General features: G+C 46.6%; 1 protein-coding gene across 1 annotated transcript; it reads right to left on the bottom strand.

Moving 5' to 3' along the window:
• Nucleotides 1-381: 381 nt before the first annotated feature.
• LOC144717698 (aspartate aminotransferase, cytoplasmic-like) lies at nt 382-14,277 on the bottom strand. The gene is made up of 7 exons (XM_078593262.1): nt 13,957-14,277; nt 10,087-10,267; nt 8,611-8,719; nt 4,775-4,872; nt 3,033-3,104; nt 2,293-2,431; nt 382-2,056 (listed from the first exon to the last, which is right to left on the bottom strand). The coding sequence occupies exons 1-7, from the start codon at nt 14,127-14,129 to the stop codon at nt 1,794-1,796; spliced, it is 1,035 nt and encodes a 344-aa protein (XP_078449388.1). The 5' UTR covers nt 14,130-14,277; the 3' UTR covers nt 382-1,793.
• Between the last annotated feature and the right edge of the window lie 203 nt (nt 14,278-14,480).

The raw sequence follows: 14,480 nt of genomic DNA, 5'->3' as shown, positions 1-14,480 counted from the left end.
TACCTTATTCCATTGTCTCTTATGGGAGAAATTGCCCCGCTTTGCGTCGCATAGGCAATGTTTACGCTCTTACGGTCCCTATCCCCCCCCCCCTTTTCTCATTCTTACGGGGGGGGAAATTTCCCGTTTATACATCGTTTCGTTATAAGTGTAGTGCCTGAGATACGCGCCACATGCTGGAGTGGGCGTACACGCGCACAGAGTACAGTGGGAGCAAACGAGGTCGAGGTTGGTATTCTTGCTAGGCGTGAGGAGGCCAGAGACGGGTAGGGGGCGATTAAGGACACAGGGCGCTGATTGACTGGGAGTTATTGTCGAGATGTGATGCCACGCTGTCTGAGGACGGTAACAGGTGGCAGGGAGCAATTAAGGACGGAGGGCGCTGATTGGCCGGGAAGTTGTTGTGGTCGCTAAGTGGCGCCGCATTGTCTGGGAAAACATGGCAGGTGCCAGCGGGGGCTAGGGGGCGACGGGCGTCGCGGGGGATGCCACCGATTGATTGGAGATTAATTGGCTTGGGGATAAAGAGAGGGGGTTTTGAAGCGGACGGGAGTTCACGCCTGGGAGGAAAAGGATATTGGAGCTGAAGCAGCGGAGCCAAACGCAGTGGAGAAGTATAGGGTAGCAGTGGAGAAGTATAGGGTAGCAGTGGAGAAGTATAGGGTAGCAGTGGAGAAGTATAGGGTAGCAGTGGAGAAGTATAGGGTAGCAATGGAGAATTCTAGATTTGAAGCTTTCGTGACTGCAAGGATTCATATTCTTAGGGTTTTTTTCGGTAAAGTCTCGTAGATAAATTTTTTTTAATAAAAGTAAAATGAAAATAAAATAAAAATCACGACGTTTCGGAGGCAACACAAGCTTCCGTCTTTAGGTGGAACTGTCACAGCACGACAGCTTTATCAAGTAAGAGAAATTCCCAAAAAAACAGTCCCTGTATATATACTGGTTGAGGGTGGGAGGAGCCAAGGTGGGCCCTGAATATTATTTTTGTGAGGTTCGGTGCGGCTGAAGCACGCTGTTAGGAATGAGCCTTTGTTGTGTAAACTAGGTGCGGCTGATGTAAAGGTGCGTGTAAATGGGAGTGAGCCTTTTGTTATGTAGAGGTGGTGTGGCTGAAAACGCTGCCAGGAATGAGTCTTTGTTGTGTAGAATGGTTGAACTGGGAGATTCTAAGAGTTGTTAAGGTGCGGTTGATGTAAAGGTGCGGCTGCTGTGAATGGGACTGAGCCCTTGTTATGCAGATAAAACAGCACTTTTGTTACATTGCTGGGATTAATTCTAGATTTGCCAAATATGTGTGGTAAAACTTAAAGTAGGAAAACTAGTGTGTGTATTTTACTTTTATTAATTTTAATTTTTTATCTAAGTGACTTTACCGAAAACCTAAGAATATGAATAGCAATGGAGAAGCCAGCAGAAGCAGCTGGAGTGTGACGGCGAAGCCAACAGAGAGCGGCTGGAGTGTGGCAGAGAAGCTGATAAAGATACGGAGGAGTGTGACGGGAGAGCCGATAAAGAGCGGCTGAACTGTGATCGAGAGAGTGGAGAAGATAGTCGACGGAGGAGAGATGGGGAGCGAGCGAGGCTGGTGGAACGCGGCGAGCGAGCGGAGAGCGCGCGGAAGGAATGTTGATTGGTGTTAGCTGGAGGAATGTTGATCGGTATTAGCGAAATAAAGTGGGAGAGAAAAGCAAGAAGCTGTCGTATCATGTCGAGCACTACATAAGTAGCAACTTTCCAGTCCCTAACCCTGGCCAATAACGGGGATCACCCGCCAGCCCCCCCGTATTTAGTCATTTATTTAAAGTAGAAATCGCCCGTGCCTCTTCACGCCGAATCTTGTTGCCGTTTACAGAACTGCTTTGGTACAGCTCCACGGGGCCCACGCTCGGCCCGTTGTGGCTGTCCAGGTGTTGCAGCAGTTTGGCCACGACGCGAGCGCCGTGGTTTGGTGGGGGCCCCCATATGCAGCGAGTGATACCCTCAAACTGACTCTGGAGCACAGTTCGGCCATGTGCGTCTGCCGTGATGCCGAGAAGCAGAGCGGCTCCGTCTTCTGTACAACCACAAGGATAAAATACCTCCACTGATTTATCCGTACAGCTTGCACAGGCAGGCAAACAAGCAAAACAAATCATGTTTTAAGGCGAGCACAGAAAATGTGAAGGGTGGTATGGGTAGTAACAACATATTATTGGTCACCTTTATCCCTGAACTGTTGGCACACCTTACCACGTACTCATTTGGATCACCACCAATCCACCCGACTGCGTTACAGTGGATTATATTTACCGTTGGGGCGCAGGAGATGTTGAAAGCTTTGCAGCACAATGACCTCGAGACCTCCATCCAGGAAGGCATGCAATGGAGGGGCAACATTGTCTCTCACTGGAACCCATGCCATCAGCAGCAAGGGAAGGACTTGGTAATCCTGTAATGTAATGTATTATTTGGTGATGCTGCTTTGGCAGTTGGTGCAACAAGCGCACTTAACATAAAAAAAATATATAAAGACATTCGTCAATAGCAATGCCTTAAATGAGAAAAATATACAATAGGTGACATTTCAGAAAATGGGCCTTCGTGGTAAATATACTTGCAAGATGCCATGATATTATTTTGAATAAAAGTCCATCGTGTACCATACCGTGGTCGTATTGTAACGAATGCAGTGAAACTCCTCTTATCTGGGGCGATGCAGCGGACTGGAGTGGCAGATCCTATTATCCAAATTTATCAGTGCAAATTAACCTTTAATCCACAGGAATAAATAGGTATTTATGGGCACAGATAATGGGAGTATTGTATCAGATAGTATAGATAAGGATATGATTAGATTCTCTTTATTTGAATATTGGCAGAATCACTATTCGGTCTTGGTATAATCACTGTTTGCATTACCAAAACTTTCAGTCACTGATTTTACCGAGTTACAGTACCTTATGTTAACACGAAAATGCATTGTCTGACCGTCACAATACGAGTGAGTTTGTAACAGTCGGTGCGCGATCTACTTTTACACGACTATTTACCTTCACTAATTTGCAAGCTTGCTTCCAGAAGGCCTCATTTTCATTCCTGCAGTCCAGAATAAGGACCGCTGACTGATAACAAAAGGGAAAAACAAATTGTGAAACAATGTTTGTGGATTCAAACATTACTTACTATTCAGTGTAATTAGGGTTACAAAAAAGCATACGCCTACAGGAATTATACCAGTCTTCCACCTAGCTTAAAACCTGTCCAAGTCCAGCCTCTGCCTGTGACTGTCTAACCTCAAGAATAAAGTATTACCCATTGTTTCTGTACAACATCTGAGAGATATAGTCCTATTTACCCAGCATATAAATCCACACAGCATTGCATGATGGCCGAGTAGCGCATTAGGCTCAGTTGATGACGACACAGATGTGAGTTCCGATCCCCACAACGGTTTACATTTAATATTAATCTTGATTTGAAGCGTTCGTGACTGCAGGAATCCATGTTCTTTGGTTCTTTTGGTGAAGTCACGTAGGTATAAAAATCATAGATCACGACGTTTTGATCGTTTACTAGCAATCGGCATCAGGTGGGACAGCCACAGCAAGAAAAAAAACTGCCGAAGTAGGCGAGAGATCTGCCGTGGCACGAGGTAAAATAGGCCTCGGCAGTAGGGCGGGGGGAGAGAGGGGGCGGGGGGGGGGAGAGGGGGCGGGGGGAGAGAGGGGGCGGGGGGAGAGAGGGGGCGGGGCAGAAAGTGGACCCCGCAGCAGCACTGGAGAGATCGGCTGCAGGGGGAGAGAGAGAGGGGGGAGGGGGGCAGAAAGTGGACCCCGTGGCAGCACCCGGGTCACTGGAGTAGAGATCGGAGAGAGATGCACAGAGAGAAAGACACAGAGAGTCAGAAATAACAGCTGACATAGGCAGGTAGAATGGAAACATCACAGTCAGTTAAGACTTTAGCTGGTTAATAACGTCCTTCCAATGATTGCTCAGTTTGTACCCATCTTCTCAGTTGCAGTTGTGTCTGTGTTTATATATCTGGATGGCTTCATGACAAAATCTCTAATAGCCAGTGGGTTGGCAGAGTACCTTCGTCTTGTAAAAGTCAATTTCGTGTGAGTCCACTCTATTAAAACAATGATCAGCAACGGCAGAGATATTGGGCCTACCGTGTCTCAGATCTGCCTTGTGTTCGCGAACGCGGTCCGAGACATGTCGTTTCATTTCCCCAATGTAACTGCTGCCGCAGCCACAACTAAGTTTGTAGACACCCGGATATTTCATATCAGAAATCACATCCTTTACAGATGGGATCATACCACGGATGTTGTGTACTGTGTTGTAACGAACCTTACTATGATTACAGCAGTGCATACTGACTGTGGTGGTACCAGCTATGATTACAGCAGTGCATACTGACTGTGGTGGTACCTGCTATGATTACAGCGTGTGCATTACTCGGGGCAACCACGGCTTTGTCGCGCATGCGCAAATGCGTGCTTTGGCGCGTACTGAGTGGTGTATGGAAATAAATAATAAATAGCACTAGATTGATAATTTAACTACTGTAAAGTTAACGGATGCGAAAATCGAGTAGCGCTGGCTCACCGCGGGGCTTATGGCGTGGTACCTGGCTACTTTTTTTAAACTTCAACCCCACGGTTTACGAGCCAAATCCTTCGCATGTTTCGTCCACACAGACACACAGACAGACAAAGAATGACGTTTATAGGTAAGATAAACAAATCTCTATTTTTTTACATAACATAGAATGTTTGCCGCATTTTACCTTTAATTGTGCTTTTAAAAAGTATGCTTTGATTTCATCTATCTCAGTGTAAGTTACGATGTCACGATAATACACCGCATTGGCAACTTCAAGAGCACCTGCAAAAGAGACCACACACAGGGTTAGTGGTTGGCGCTGTCATCCGATAAGATCGTACACCCCCGACGAAACTACTGATCAGAGATTTGCCCATATATGGAAGTTGGCGTGGCGTTATCCGAGGGGGCATGTCTTTGCCTATATATGGTCATTGTGGATCAACTATATAAGCTCCAAGTCGATCAGGCAGCCTTCTTGAAAATGTACGATTATATCTTACGTTTAATTCCATGGCTCACAGACACAAAACAACAGTATTAATATGCGATTTTTACATAACCTTTTATGAGTAGTTTGTTCATATAGTCGATCAAAGTGCTGTGTTAAATCGCCGTTTGAAAATGTAATTTTTTATACTTATGTGTAGTGGGTTTTATGGAAGTTGAAGACGAATCTTGGAGGCAACACTTTAATTCAATACAAACACTGCAGTACAGCCCAGTCCTTACACAGGGCAATGGCCCTTCTAACTACTGCCTGGGGAGGTACTGCCTCCGGGCTAGCGTGCCCTATCACGGGGCTACGGCTCTGGGTCCTCCGGCTACGAGTGCCCTAGGGGAGGCTGCACTGACCCGACCCAGCCAAGGTGCGGGTCCCGACCACTGGCCCACAGAGTCTCGGCCCTTACAAGGGCAGCGGGGCTAGGGGTCCCAAGGTTCTAGCTAGCTGGTCTTCTGGCTTCTGTCTTGGACTGGCCCCGGACCCTTCCAGGGGTCGGGCTTTTATACACAGCACCGATGTGTCAGCCCCTGGCTCCGCCTACCTTCCAGAGAGTTCCAGAGGGGGCTCTGGGGGATCCCAGGACACCCCGTAGCCCCCTCCTATTGGAAGGGGTCCCAGGGGATCCTAGAACAACCCGCAGCCCTCTCCTGCTCTGGGGGTAAATGTACACAGCCCATTTACATTGCTACATCTTTTGCTATATATATAAAAAATGATTTTTGTGAATGTGTGTCTATTCAAAATGTTTAGCATACTTCCCGACATGCAACAAACTTGAAATTTGGCATGCAGGTACTTTCCAGACTGTACACCATGCAAACATTATAAAAAAGTATTTTTTTTTTTGGGGGGGCAATAATGGATATATTTTGCACGGCAAGTGAGCTGTGACGTCACATCTCTGTCATGTCACCCGCATGCGGCAGCGTTACGCAGTGTGCCTGCTGACGTCATGCATCCCCCCCCCAAACCCTCCGCGTAGGCCCTGTATCCCGCACAAATGCGCGGCTGGGGGGGGGGAAATAATATACTAGACTACAAACTTTACATTTGCCATGTGGCTAGCTCCCATACTGTACACAATATAAAACGTTAAAAAATTTACTTTTGAATTTTGGGGGGGGAGGGGGGGAATCACCATGAAGTGTGTGGCGTCAACCCGCATACAGGACTGGCGAAAATCGATATCTGGTGAGCGTTTGTGGTATCGATTAAACGGGAATAGGCCGATTCTAAATAAATCTACAACCTTCGATTCCTTTACTCGAGTTAAAGAATCGAATCTTGGCACGCGAGCGTAAGTTTTTATTTCCACCGCGCGTTGGGTTTTATTTTAATTAATGAGGTAATGATCTAAGTTTTCTTTTCATTTGTATATGTTGTGTTTTTAATTTTGAGAAGTTTTGAAATTATTTTTTCCCCCGGCAACCCCGGGTGCTTCCCGCTAGTATGTAATAAGTGGCTCCGACATGGCAGAACTTTATGTAATATTTATTAACGGTTCTTGCACAGTCACTACTCCACTCGTTCCCGCGGACGCCGCTGTTGCTCTCCGGCATAACTGCGCTTGCCCCGCGCCACGTGGCGCTCACCCCACTGTCAACCGCACCGCTGACTGGCGACGCGCTGGGGAGCGGCTGAGCGGCTGGAGGTCGAGCCGCCACGTGGCTGGTGGAGATGGCGGGGCAGCAGCGACGGGGAGCTCCTCTTCGATCTTCTACCACCGACCCAGAGCCTTCCGCTACCCCCTGCTTATATTCGCTTTTGCGAGGCTAAGCCCCGCCTCTGTCCACACCCCTCTAGGAACCTTTGAGAACGTTCCAGAGGCTTCCATGCTAGCTCCGCCCATTACCCTTCCCCCCAGATAGAAACCTACTACTGATAAGGCGTGGACTGTATGACAGTATGTAAAGTGTAACCCCTCAATTATGCAGGGTATGGCGCTCACTTATTACACTTATAATCCGATGTTGTGCTAATGTCCGCTGTTATCATAGCCGCGATTGAGCATATTCTGGTTGTATACAATACGCGGTTCAAATCAAGGGATCGAGAAATGATGCGACACACCCCCTTAATTTGAATTGGCCAATATCGGCATGATCTGCGATTTCTTCGCAGTTCTGCTCTCGTTGAAGCACACAGTTCGCCGTGCGATTCACGTCTCTCTGAGAGGGCGCGCAAAACTTCTTGCAGTGAAACTCCTTTAAGCCAGACTCGAGCTTCGAGTGTGTGGGATGTTGTTCGATATCGGAGCGACAGCGTCGGGTGGCCGCTCAGACGCTCAAGCCCCATGCATTTTCCCCTCCGTTCTCCCTTGCCCACAGCCCAGGGAGATAAATGCGGAGAGTCAGGCAGGGCTTTAGAGCAATTTGTTGGTGCCAAATCGCTGCCTGGCAGCTTTCCCAGCTTGTCCGCGCTTCCTACTTGGCGATTGCGAGATGCAATTATTTTGCGATATTAAATTAATCCTGAGCAATGTTTTTGTTCAGACTATGGCTGACCCTCGGCAAATGTTGTTGTGGTGTTTCGTTATTGTTTAACACTTGCCCTGGTGCACCTTGTCATTCAGGATTAGGCATTCCTTGCTAACACTCGACATTAAGCTGTGCTGTTTATGGTGTTATTATGTATGTTGAACTGCCTTCACACCAGGGACGTGTGGTCAGGGGAGGCAGGGGAGGCAGAGCCTCACCTGTCATACTCCAATGAAAATAGCTGTTACGAAAAGTAAAAGTAAAAAAAAAGAATAATCAACTAAAATTAATATTAAAATTTTTCCACTGATCTGTGTTATAAATGTAATTTCTGTACGATTCCAATCATTTTTATAGTCAAAATCGCCAAATTTGCGCAGCTCCGCTGCAAATACAGAAAAAGATGAGAGGTGAGGCAGCGACGAGCTCCGCCTCCCCTCTGATTGCGCAACCCCTCAGTAACTGGATGGAGCGTGGGAAAAAGCGCATGCCTGTTACTATCTCAGTATGTCACCAATGTAATGTTTGTAGACCCCTTCATTTCATGTCCATGCCTTCCATACTCCAGGTAACTTATTTCACGTATGTGTATAAAGATATTTTGGCTCGCTGGTGTCGTCATGAAACTGCAATGAAAAAGCACCAGGGGAGGCAGCTATCACATCTGCCTCACTGAGGGGGACGTGTCTAACACGCCCCCCTCAGTGAGGACACGCCCCCTACGTGAGGCCACGCCCCCCTCAGTGTGTGAATCTGGCTCTGACACGAGCCAGTGCCTCTCCAGCCATTGACCTCACCGCACATCACTGCTTCACACCGTACGTAGCCAACCGTGCTAATCGGAGGTGAGGAGGGAAGGACAACGAAACTAAAAATCAGTTCTAAAGAATTAAGTTTTCAATTCAGAATGCAGCCGAGCTTTGGTCTTTGTGTCTCGTCCTGAGTAGAATGGCGGGGAGGGGGGGAGGATCTACACTCTACCTTCATGGAATCAAGCACGATGTATGTAACGAATAGCATGCAGGCTAATGTACATACCTTGGTGCGAGGATGGCACGAACACCGAATTGAGGCCCAGTACTTTCTTCAGAACGCTCAGAGCGAGGTTTATGCCCCCGGTCTCATTTGGGCACTGTATGGCAGATACCTGCTGAAGACAATTACAGCTGCAGTGCACGTGTGGCCTCATGATTCAACCTAGTTCTGTAACTTACATATTTTCGAAAGCGTGTTCGGTTTACACCTTGTGCCACACAGGGACTGCTGCCACTGATGTAAGGCGATTTGAGTGGCCGAGGCATTTAAGCGCCCTATAAACGCAATTCCTTATCCTGTGTGTGAGGAGGTCAGATTTCATTGCAATGGGATGATAACAATTTCGCCCTTAGGTTTTTGCCATGTGGGTGGTTGAACGTACTCCCCGTGAAGCCATGAAATTGACGGTTACGTTTCTTTTGCAACCCGGAGATTTTAATAACAGCCGGGTCAACACCCCAAGCGATCAGTTGTGTAACTTGCTTGCATGTGTAGTGGATTCACGGAGAGTGGAGACGACTTGTAGAGGCAACGCGTTAATTCCAATAACGGTAACAATAACAGTCTTCCACAAAGGGCAGCAGTCCTTTTTACTTACTGCCTGGGGAGGTACGGCCTCTGAACTAGCATGCCCTATCACTGGACTACGGGCGACGAGTGACCTAGGAGAGGCTACACTGATCTGACCCAGCTGTCATGGTGTGTGTTTGGTATGTTACATGGGCACCGAGAGAAGTAGGTCACACAGCCAATGAGAACGTGGGTTACATGTTACCACATCCGCTGTAGAAATGATGTGGTGTGTGAGAGTGAAACTTTTCTTTAAATGATCAAGATCCCAATGCCGTTTAATCAGCAAGACAGTGAAATCCTCGAAAAGCAAAGGTTAATGAGTCAGCGAACTGGAGGCGTTTGTAAATCCACACTCCTTGGATGTGCAAATTATCAGATCATAGAGGATGTTTCGCTTTAGGGGCAATGGAATGCAACGGGCATTAACTCTGTTCGAAAGACACGACAGGACTCAAGACTGCCACATCTCTCGAAGCGGCCAAGGCTTGGCAGGAGAAGCAGGCCGAGATGCCCTCAAGCAAACAGAACAGCACAGGAAACAGAAAACGTGGGAAACAGACCGCAGGAAAAGGAATAGCACAAGGGAGCGTAGGGATGGGGATCGCTTGGTGAGGGTGATAGCCGTTGTGGTGCAGCAATCGTAATTTTATTTTTAATGCATTTTTTGACACTTTACCCTCTGGGATCTCTGTTGATATGTATTTGGACTCACGAGCTCTTTAAAAAGATTGTTTGATCTCAACAGGCACTTACGTGATTATAAAGGAACTCTGTAAAAAGATGTAGAGAAAAATATTTTAAACCTTTCAATCGTTTAGAACAAATACCAGGATCAGCTTCTTGATGCCTCACATACAGTCTAAACATTTCTGAAAAACTAAAAGAACACAATGAGATTGACTTTACCTTCTCAGTGGCCATCTCCGAATACTTTTCTCCAAGCACCCATTTAACACTATAGTATACGAAGGTCTCCAGGCCCCGCATAGGAAGATACTCGTGATCTTCGGTTTCTGTACAAATGTCTTGCTTTGTTAACTTTACAGGAAGATGTGCCATTCTTGTCTCTTTTGCAGTACACCAAAATCTGTAGATTGAAAAATTATTAATAACCTCTATTTTATAAAGCGCCTCTCATATTGAAGTTTCTCAAAACGCTTTACATAAAACTAGAACTACACTCACAAGTACAGATAAAATATTTGCGAAATATAAAGATGATAATAGAATAGCAATTACTACTCTCGAAATTCTACTAAAATTATAAAATATGATGAAAACGCATAATAATATTAGAGCAATCCAATGAGACAATACATTTGTATTTTAAATCTTAAGTTCCAGGAAAAAGTCTTCAAGTGCAAATAGGTGAGAAGACGTGATTTAAAAAGTGATACAGACTTGGAATCCCTAACGGAGGACCGAGGAAGGGGATTCCACAATCGCGGAGCCTGGCTGCAGATGGCTCTGCGTCTCCCACAGAACAACAACATCATCACAGTCTTGCCTTTGAAATGACGAGTAGAGACCAGAATCAGCTGATCTATGTTTTCGCAGTGGTATATAAAACTTGAGCAGATCAGTGAGCTATTTAGGAGCCAACCCATTCAAGGCCTTATATGTGAGAAGCAGAATCAATTCTGTACATTGAGTTTATAATTTTATAGACTTTCAGGGGTTCGGATTGGTTTCTTAAGTAATGGAATAAGGGTAGACAATTTAAAATCACAGTGTACCACACAGGTGCTAAGTGATTCACTCATTATAGACACAACCAGGGTACAAATGACGTGGAAACTCTGATACCACCACAAGTTTGAATGGGATCGAGGGAACAAGTTGTAGGTTTTACTTTGAAGGCAACGTCAAAGAAGTGTGATGCAGTCAAAGGAAAACCAGAACAAATATGAAGTTTTTTTTATGTTACTCAGGAGTGGAGGGGCAATTAATTTGTTTTCCTAATGGAATCAATTTTGGAATTAAACAAATCAAGAATAGTATTACATGTTATGATGGAACCAGGTGAGATTGATTTAGAATTAGATTTTAATATTTGATCAACTGTAGAGAAAATGTGCATTGGTTTCTAAAACCATCCTTAATGAGCGTAAAGAATGCAGACCTTGCCGAGTTTAATGCACCCCAATATATATACTGATGTTGCTTCCAGACCTGAAGATGAATATCCAGACGTGTATCCCTCCATCTAGGCTCAAGCTTTATCCAAAATGTTTAAGGAGTGCAGATAAGTGGCACTAAGAGTCAAGAGTATTGGAAAGTATTGAATTATACAAAAGAACCTTGTCTTCCAAATAAACTGAAAATCTGAGGATAAGGATGACCAAATTGACTCGGCAAAATTCCTATATTTAATAGTACGCGTGATTCTGTTCAAAGAAAGTGGCGAATCAAGTTAAAAAAAGAATGACAAAGTGATCAGATACAGCAACATTGTACAAATTTAAACTTGATGTGGGCAAACCAGACAACATTGTAGTGGCGTAACGCGTGCAGGGTTTGCAAACAGCAGTTGCATTATGTACGGGGTTGCAGACAGTGAGGTCAGCTAAGGATAAGCAGGTGCAGGCGGGTGGCCTGGGTGACAGCAGACAGAGAGATGCCAGCAATTATGGAAAGAGGCAGTGATTGGCTGGCTGCAAAGGCAAACGCGAGTAGGCGCCACGGAGGTGAGAGATAGTGGCAATAAGGGGGAGAACACGTGCGTGAGGCATGGGGAGGACGCCGGCTTAATGGGGGCCATCTGGGGGCACTTAATGAGGAGGGGGATAAAAGAGGAATGTGTGAGGCTGAGGGGTTGAGTTGGTTGGAGTGAAGACAAGAGTGAATTAAAGAGAAGTCCGAGACCCCGCTCTCCACACCTCGTCCTCTCCAGCGGTGTTGGCTGATCCCCCGCTAGAGGCACGGGCGAGGTTGGAGGAGTGAGGGTAGACAGGCTAGCAGTAGAGAAGCCAGCAGAGTGTATAGTAAGCTAGCGGAATCCTAAGTATGGGTGTGATTAGGCTCGCAACAGAGAAACTAGCAGAGTGTATATTGAGAGGCTAGTAGTGGGGAAGCTAGCAGAGTGTATAGAGGCTAGCAGTGGAGAAGCTAGCAGAGTGTATAGTGAGAGGCTGGCAGTGGAGAAGCTGGCAAAGGGCAATGTAGCAGGCTAGCAGAGCGAGAGAGAACGAGCGGAGCATAGCAGACGAGCAGTACAAGAGGAGGAGTTGCGATAGAGACGCGTGGTGTTGAACGCGAAGAGTTCTGTACGAATAAAGTGACACGGGAGAAAATAGGAAGTTTTCCGCGTGAAATAACACCTACAGTATGACCAAGATTGTGAGTGGAAAAGTTTACATGTTGGGAGAAACCAACACAATCCAGAAGGGCAAAAAATTCCTTCGCAGAGGAATAGTTCGGAGAATCAATATGAATATTAAAATATACAGATAGTCCCCGAGTTACGATGGTCCGACTTACGATATTTAGATCTTACGATGGCGATAGCGATACGACAAAATTGTTAAATATTTTACATTTCGCGTGGCAGGCAAGCATACGAATCTTGGTGAGTATAGTACAATATGATACGTTACAATACGCTCAATGCATGTATGATGCGTATCTTTAGTGATTTCATTTTAGGGTTACCATGATACGATACGTTCAATGCATGTGTAGTACCGTTGAGGACGCGTGGACACCCGAGTAGAGGCACACGTATTTATTTCACAACAGTCACTGGGGACATACAGTACTGAAGGGGGTATCGGCCCCCTCACCCGGATAGCTGGGAACACACGGCTAGCTACCCCTAGCCTGCCTCCTAATCCTCCAATTACTGGGCTAGGGGAGGCTGTCTGGCCTGACACTGGTCAGTCGGGCTACGGTACCCGGAGTCCCAGAGTCCTGGCTCTGGTTCACGGGACCACGCCGCTGGCTCGGTCCTGCGCGGCCCTGACAAGGGCGGCGTCCCAGGGGAGTCCAGGGCTCTAGCTAGGCAGTCTTCGGTCTTCAAGAGTTTACTTAAACATTCTGCCCTGAGCCCTCTGACACATCCCCCTTTATACTCCACCCCCGCTGAGGGGTGGGGCCCCGGGCTGCCTGGTGCGGACGTCGTTGAGAGCACCCCCCCCCCCGTGCACTCACGTAGCCCCGCCCACTGTGTTTGTTTCCCATAAGCTGCCATGCATAACGGCTCTCTCTCTAACACCCCTACACATACAGCTCCTCCGTAACACCCCTACACATGTTAAAAGTTTTTATAGCGGATAGGATTGTTTCCGAAAAAAACCTGCTATTAAATTGCAGTTCATAATAGGTAGGCTAAGAATGTACCTTTTTTACTTTACATTTTACTGTGCAATACAGTATTGTAATTAATAAATACATATAGTATATAGTTTATACAGTACGGTACTGTAAATTGCTCTGTTTTGCTAAATAATCACCATTCTTTAAAACTCCTGGGTAGGCTCGGCCATCTTCGACTTATGATATTTTTAACTTACGATGGGGTCGTCGTAACACATCTCGATCGTAAGTAGAGGACTACCTGTACTACGAGTAATATCCGATTGTAAGTATGATATAAAGATGACAATAAATCAGAAAATTTTGTAAAAAATATGGCATTCGATTTTGGTGGGCGATAAATTAAAATAATGATTAAAGGCACTGTGCACGTTACCTTAAGGGCCAAACATTTGTCCATGTGAAATAACACCATTACATTTGGTGTCGAAGTGGTAAAGAAGGCTAAGAGAAAGAACTTACCTGTCGACTCTTCCGACGATGTGAACGAAGAGGAGGTTATCCCTGCTATGGCCCCCGAGAATGGTGCTCAGCCGGCGGAACCAGAGGACAGGCTGCCTTTGGCGCAAGTGAGTGAGCGTAAGGAAACTCCAGCCAGCGCAACGAGACGGAGTTAGCGGAATGTTGAGGCACATTTGGAGACCACGCTGGCAGCAGTTACGTACTTGTTCAACATGCTGATAGCGGCAGGCCAGATAACATCTACCGAGATGGCGACGAATGCGACTACTCTTCACATCGCTTCAACAATGCCGACCGCGTCCGAGCGAGCAGGCACGGGACCTGCCATTACAGCGGCCGCATTAGACTCGACATCTACTTAGCCGACGGTCTGTACAGCTCCATTACGCCGGTTGCTACAGGTCCACGCATTCTCTGCAACCGAAGGCGACTGAACCGCATTTCATTACCGCTTTGAAACAGCGTATTGCTCCATCGACTGGTCGGAGCACGAGGCGTTGCGGGCCCTGCCGACGGCCCTCGAC

This window comes from Lampetra planeri, chromosome 4, assembly GCF_965212315.1.
Source record: "Lampetra planeri chromosome 4, kcLamPlan1.2.h2, whole genome shotgun sequence".
Lineage (NCBI taxonomy): Eukaryota > Metazoa > Chordata > Hyperoartia > Petromyzontiformes > Petromyzontidae > Lampetra > Lampetra planeri.
The sequence above is the reverse complement of the archived record's forward strand: the minus strand, read 5'-3'. Positions and strand labels throughout refer to the sequence as shown.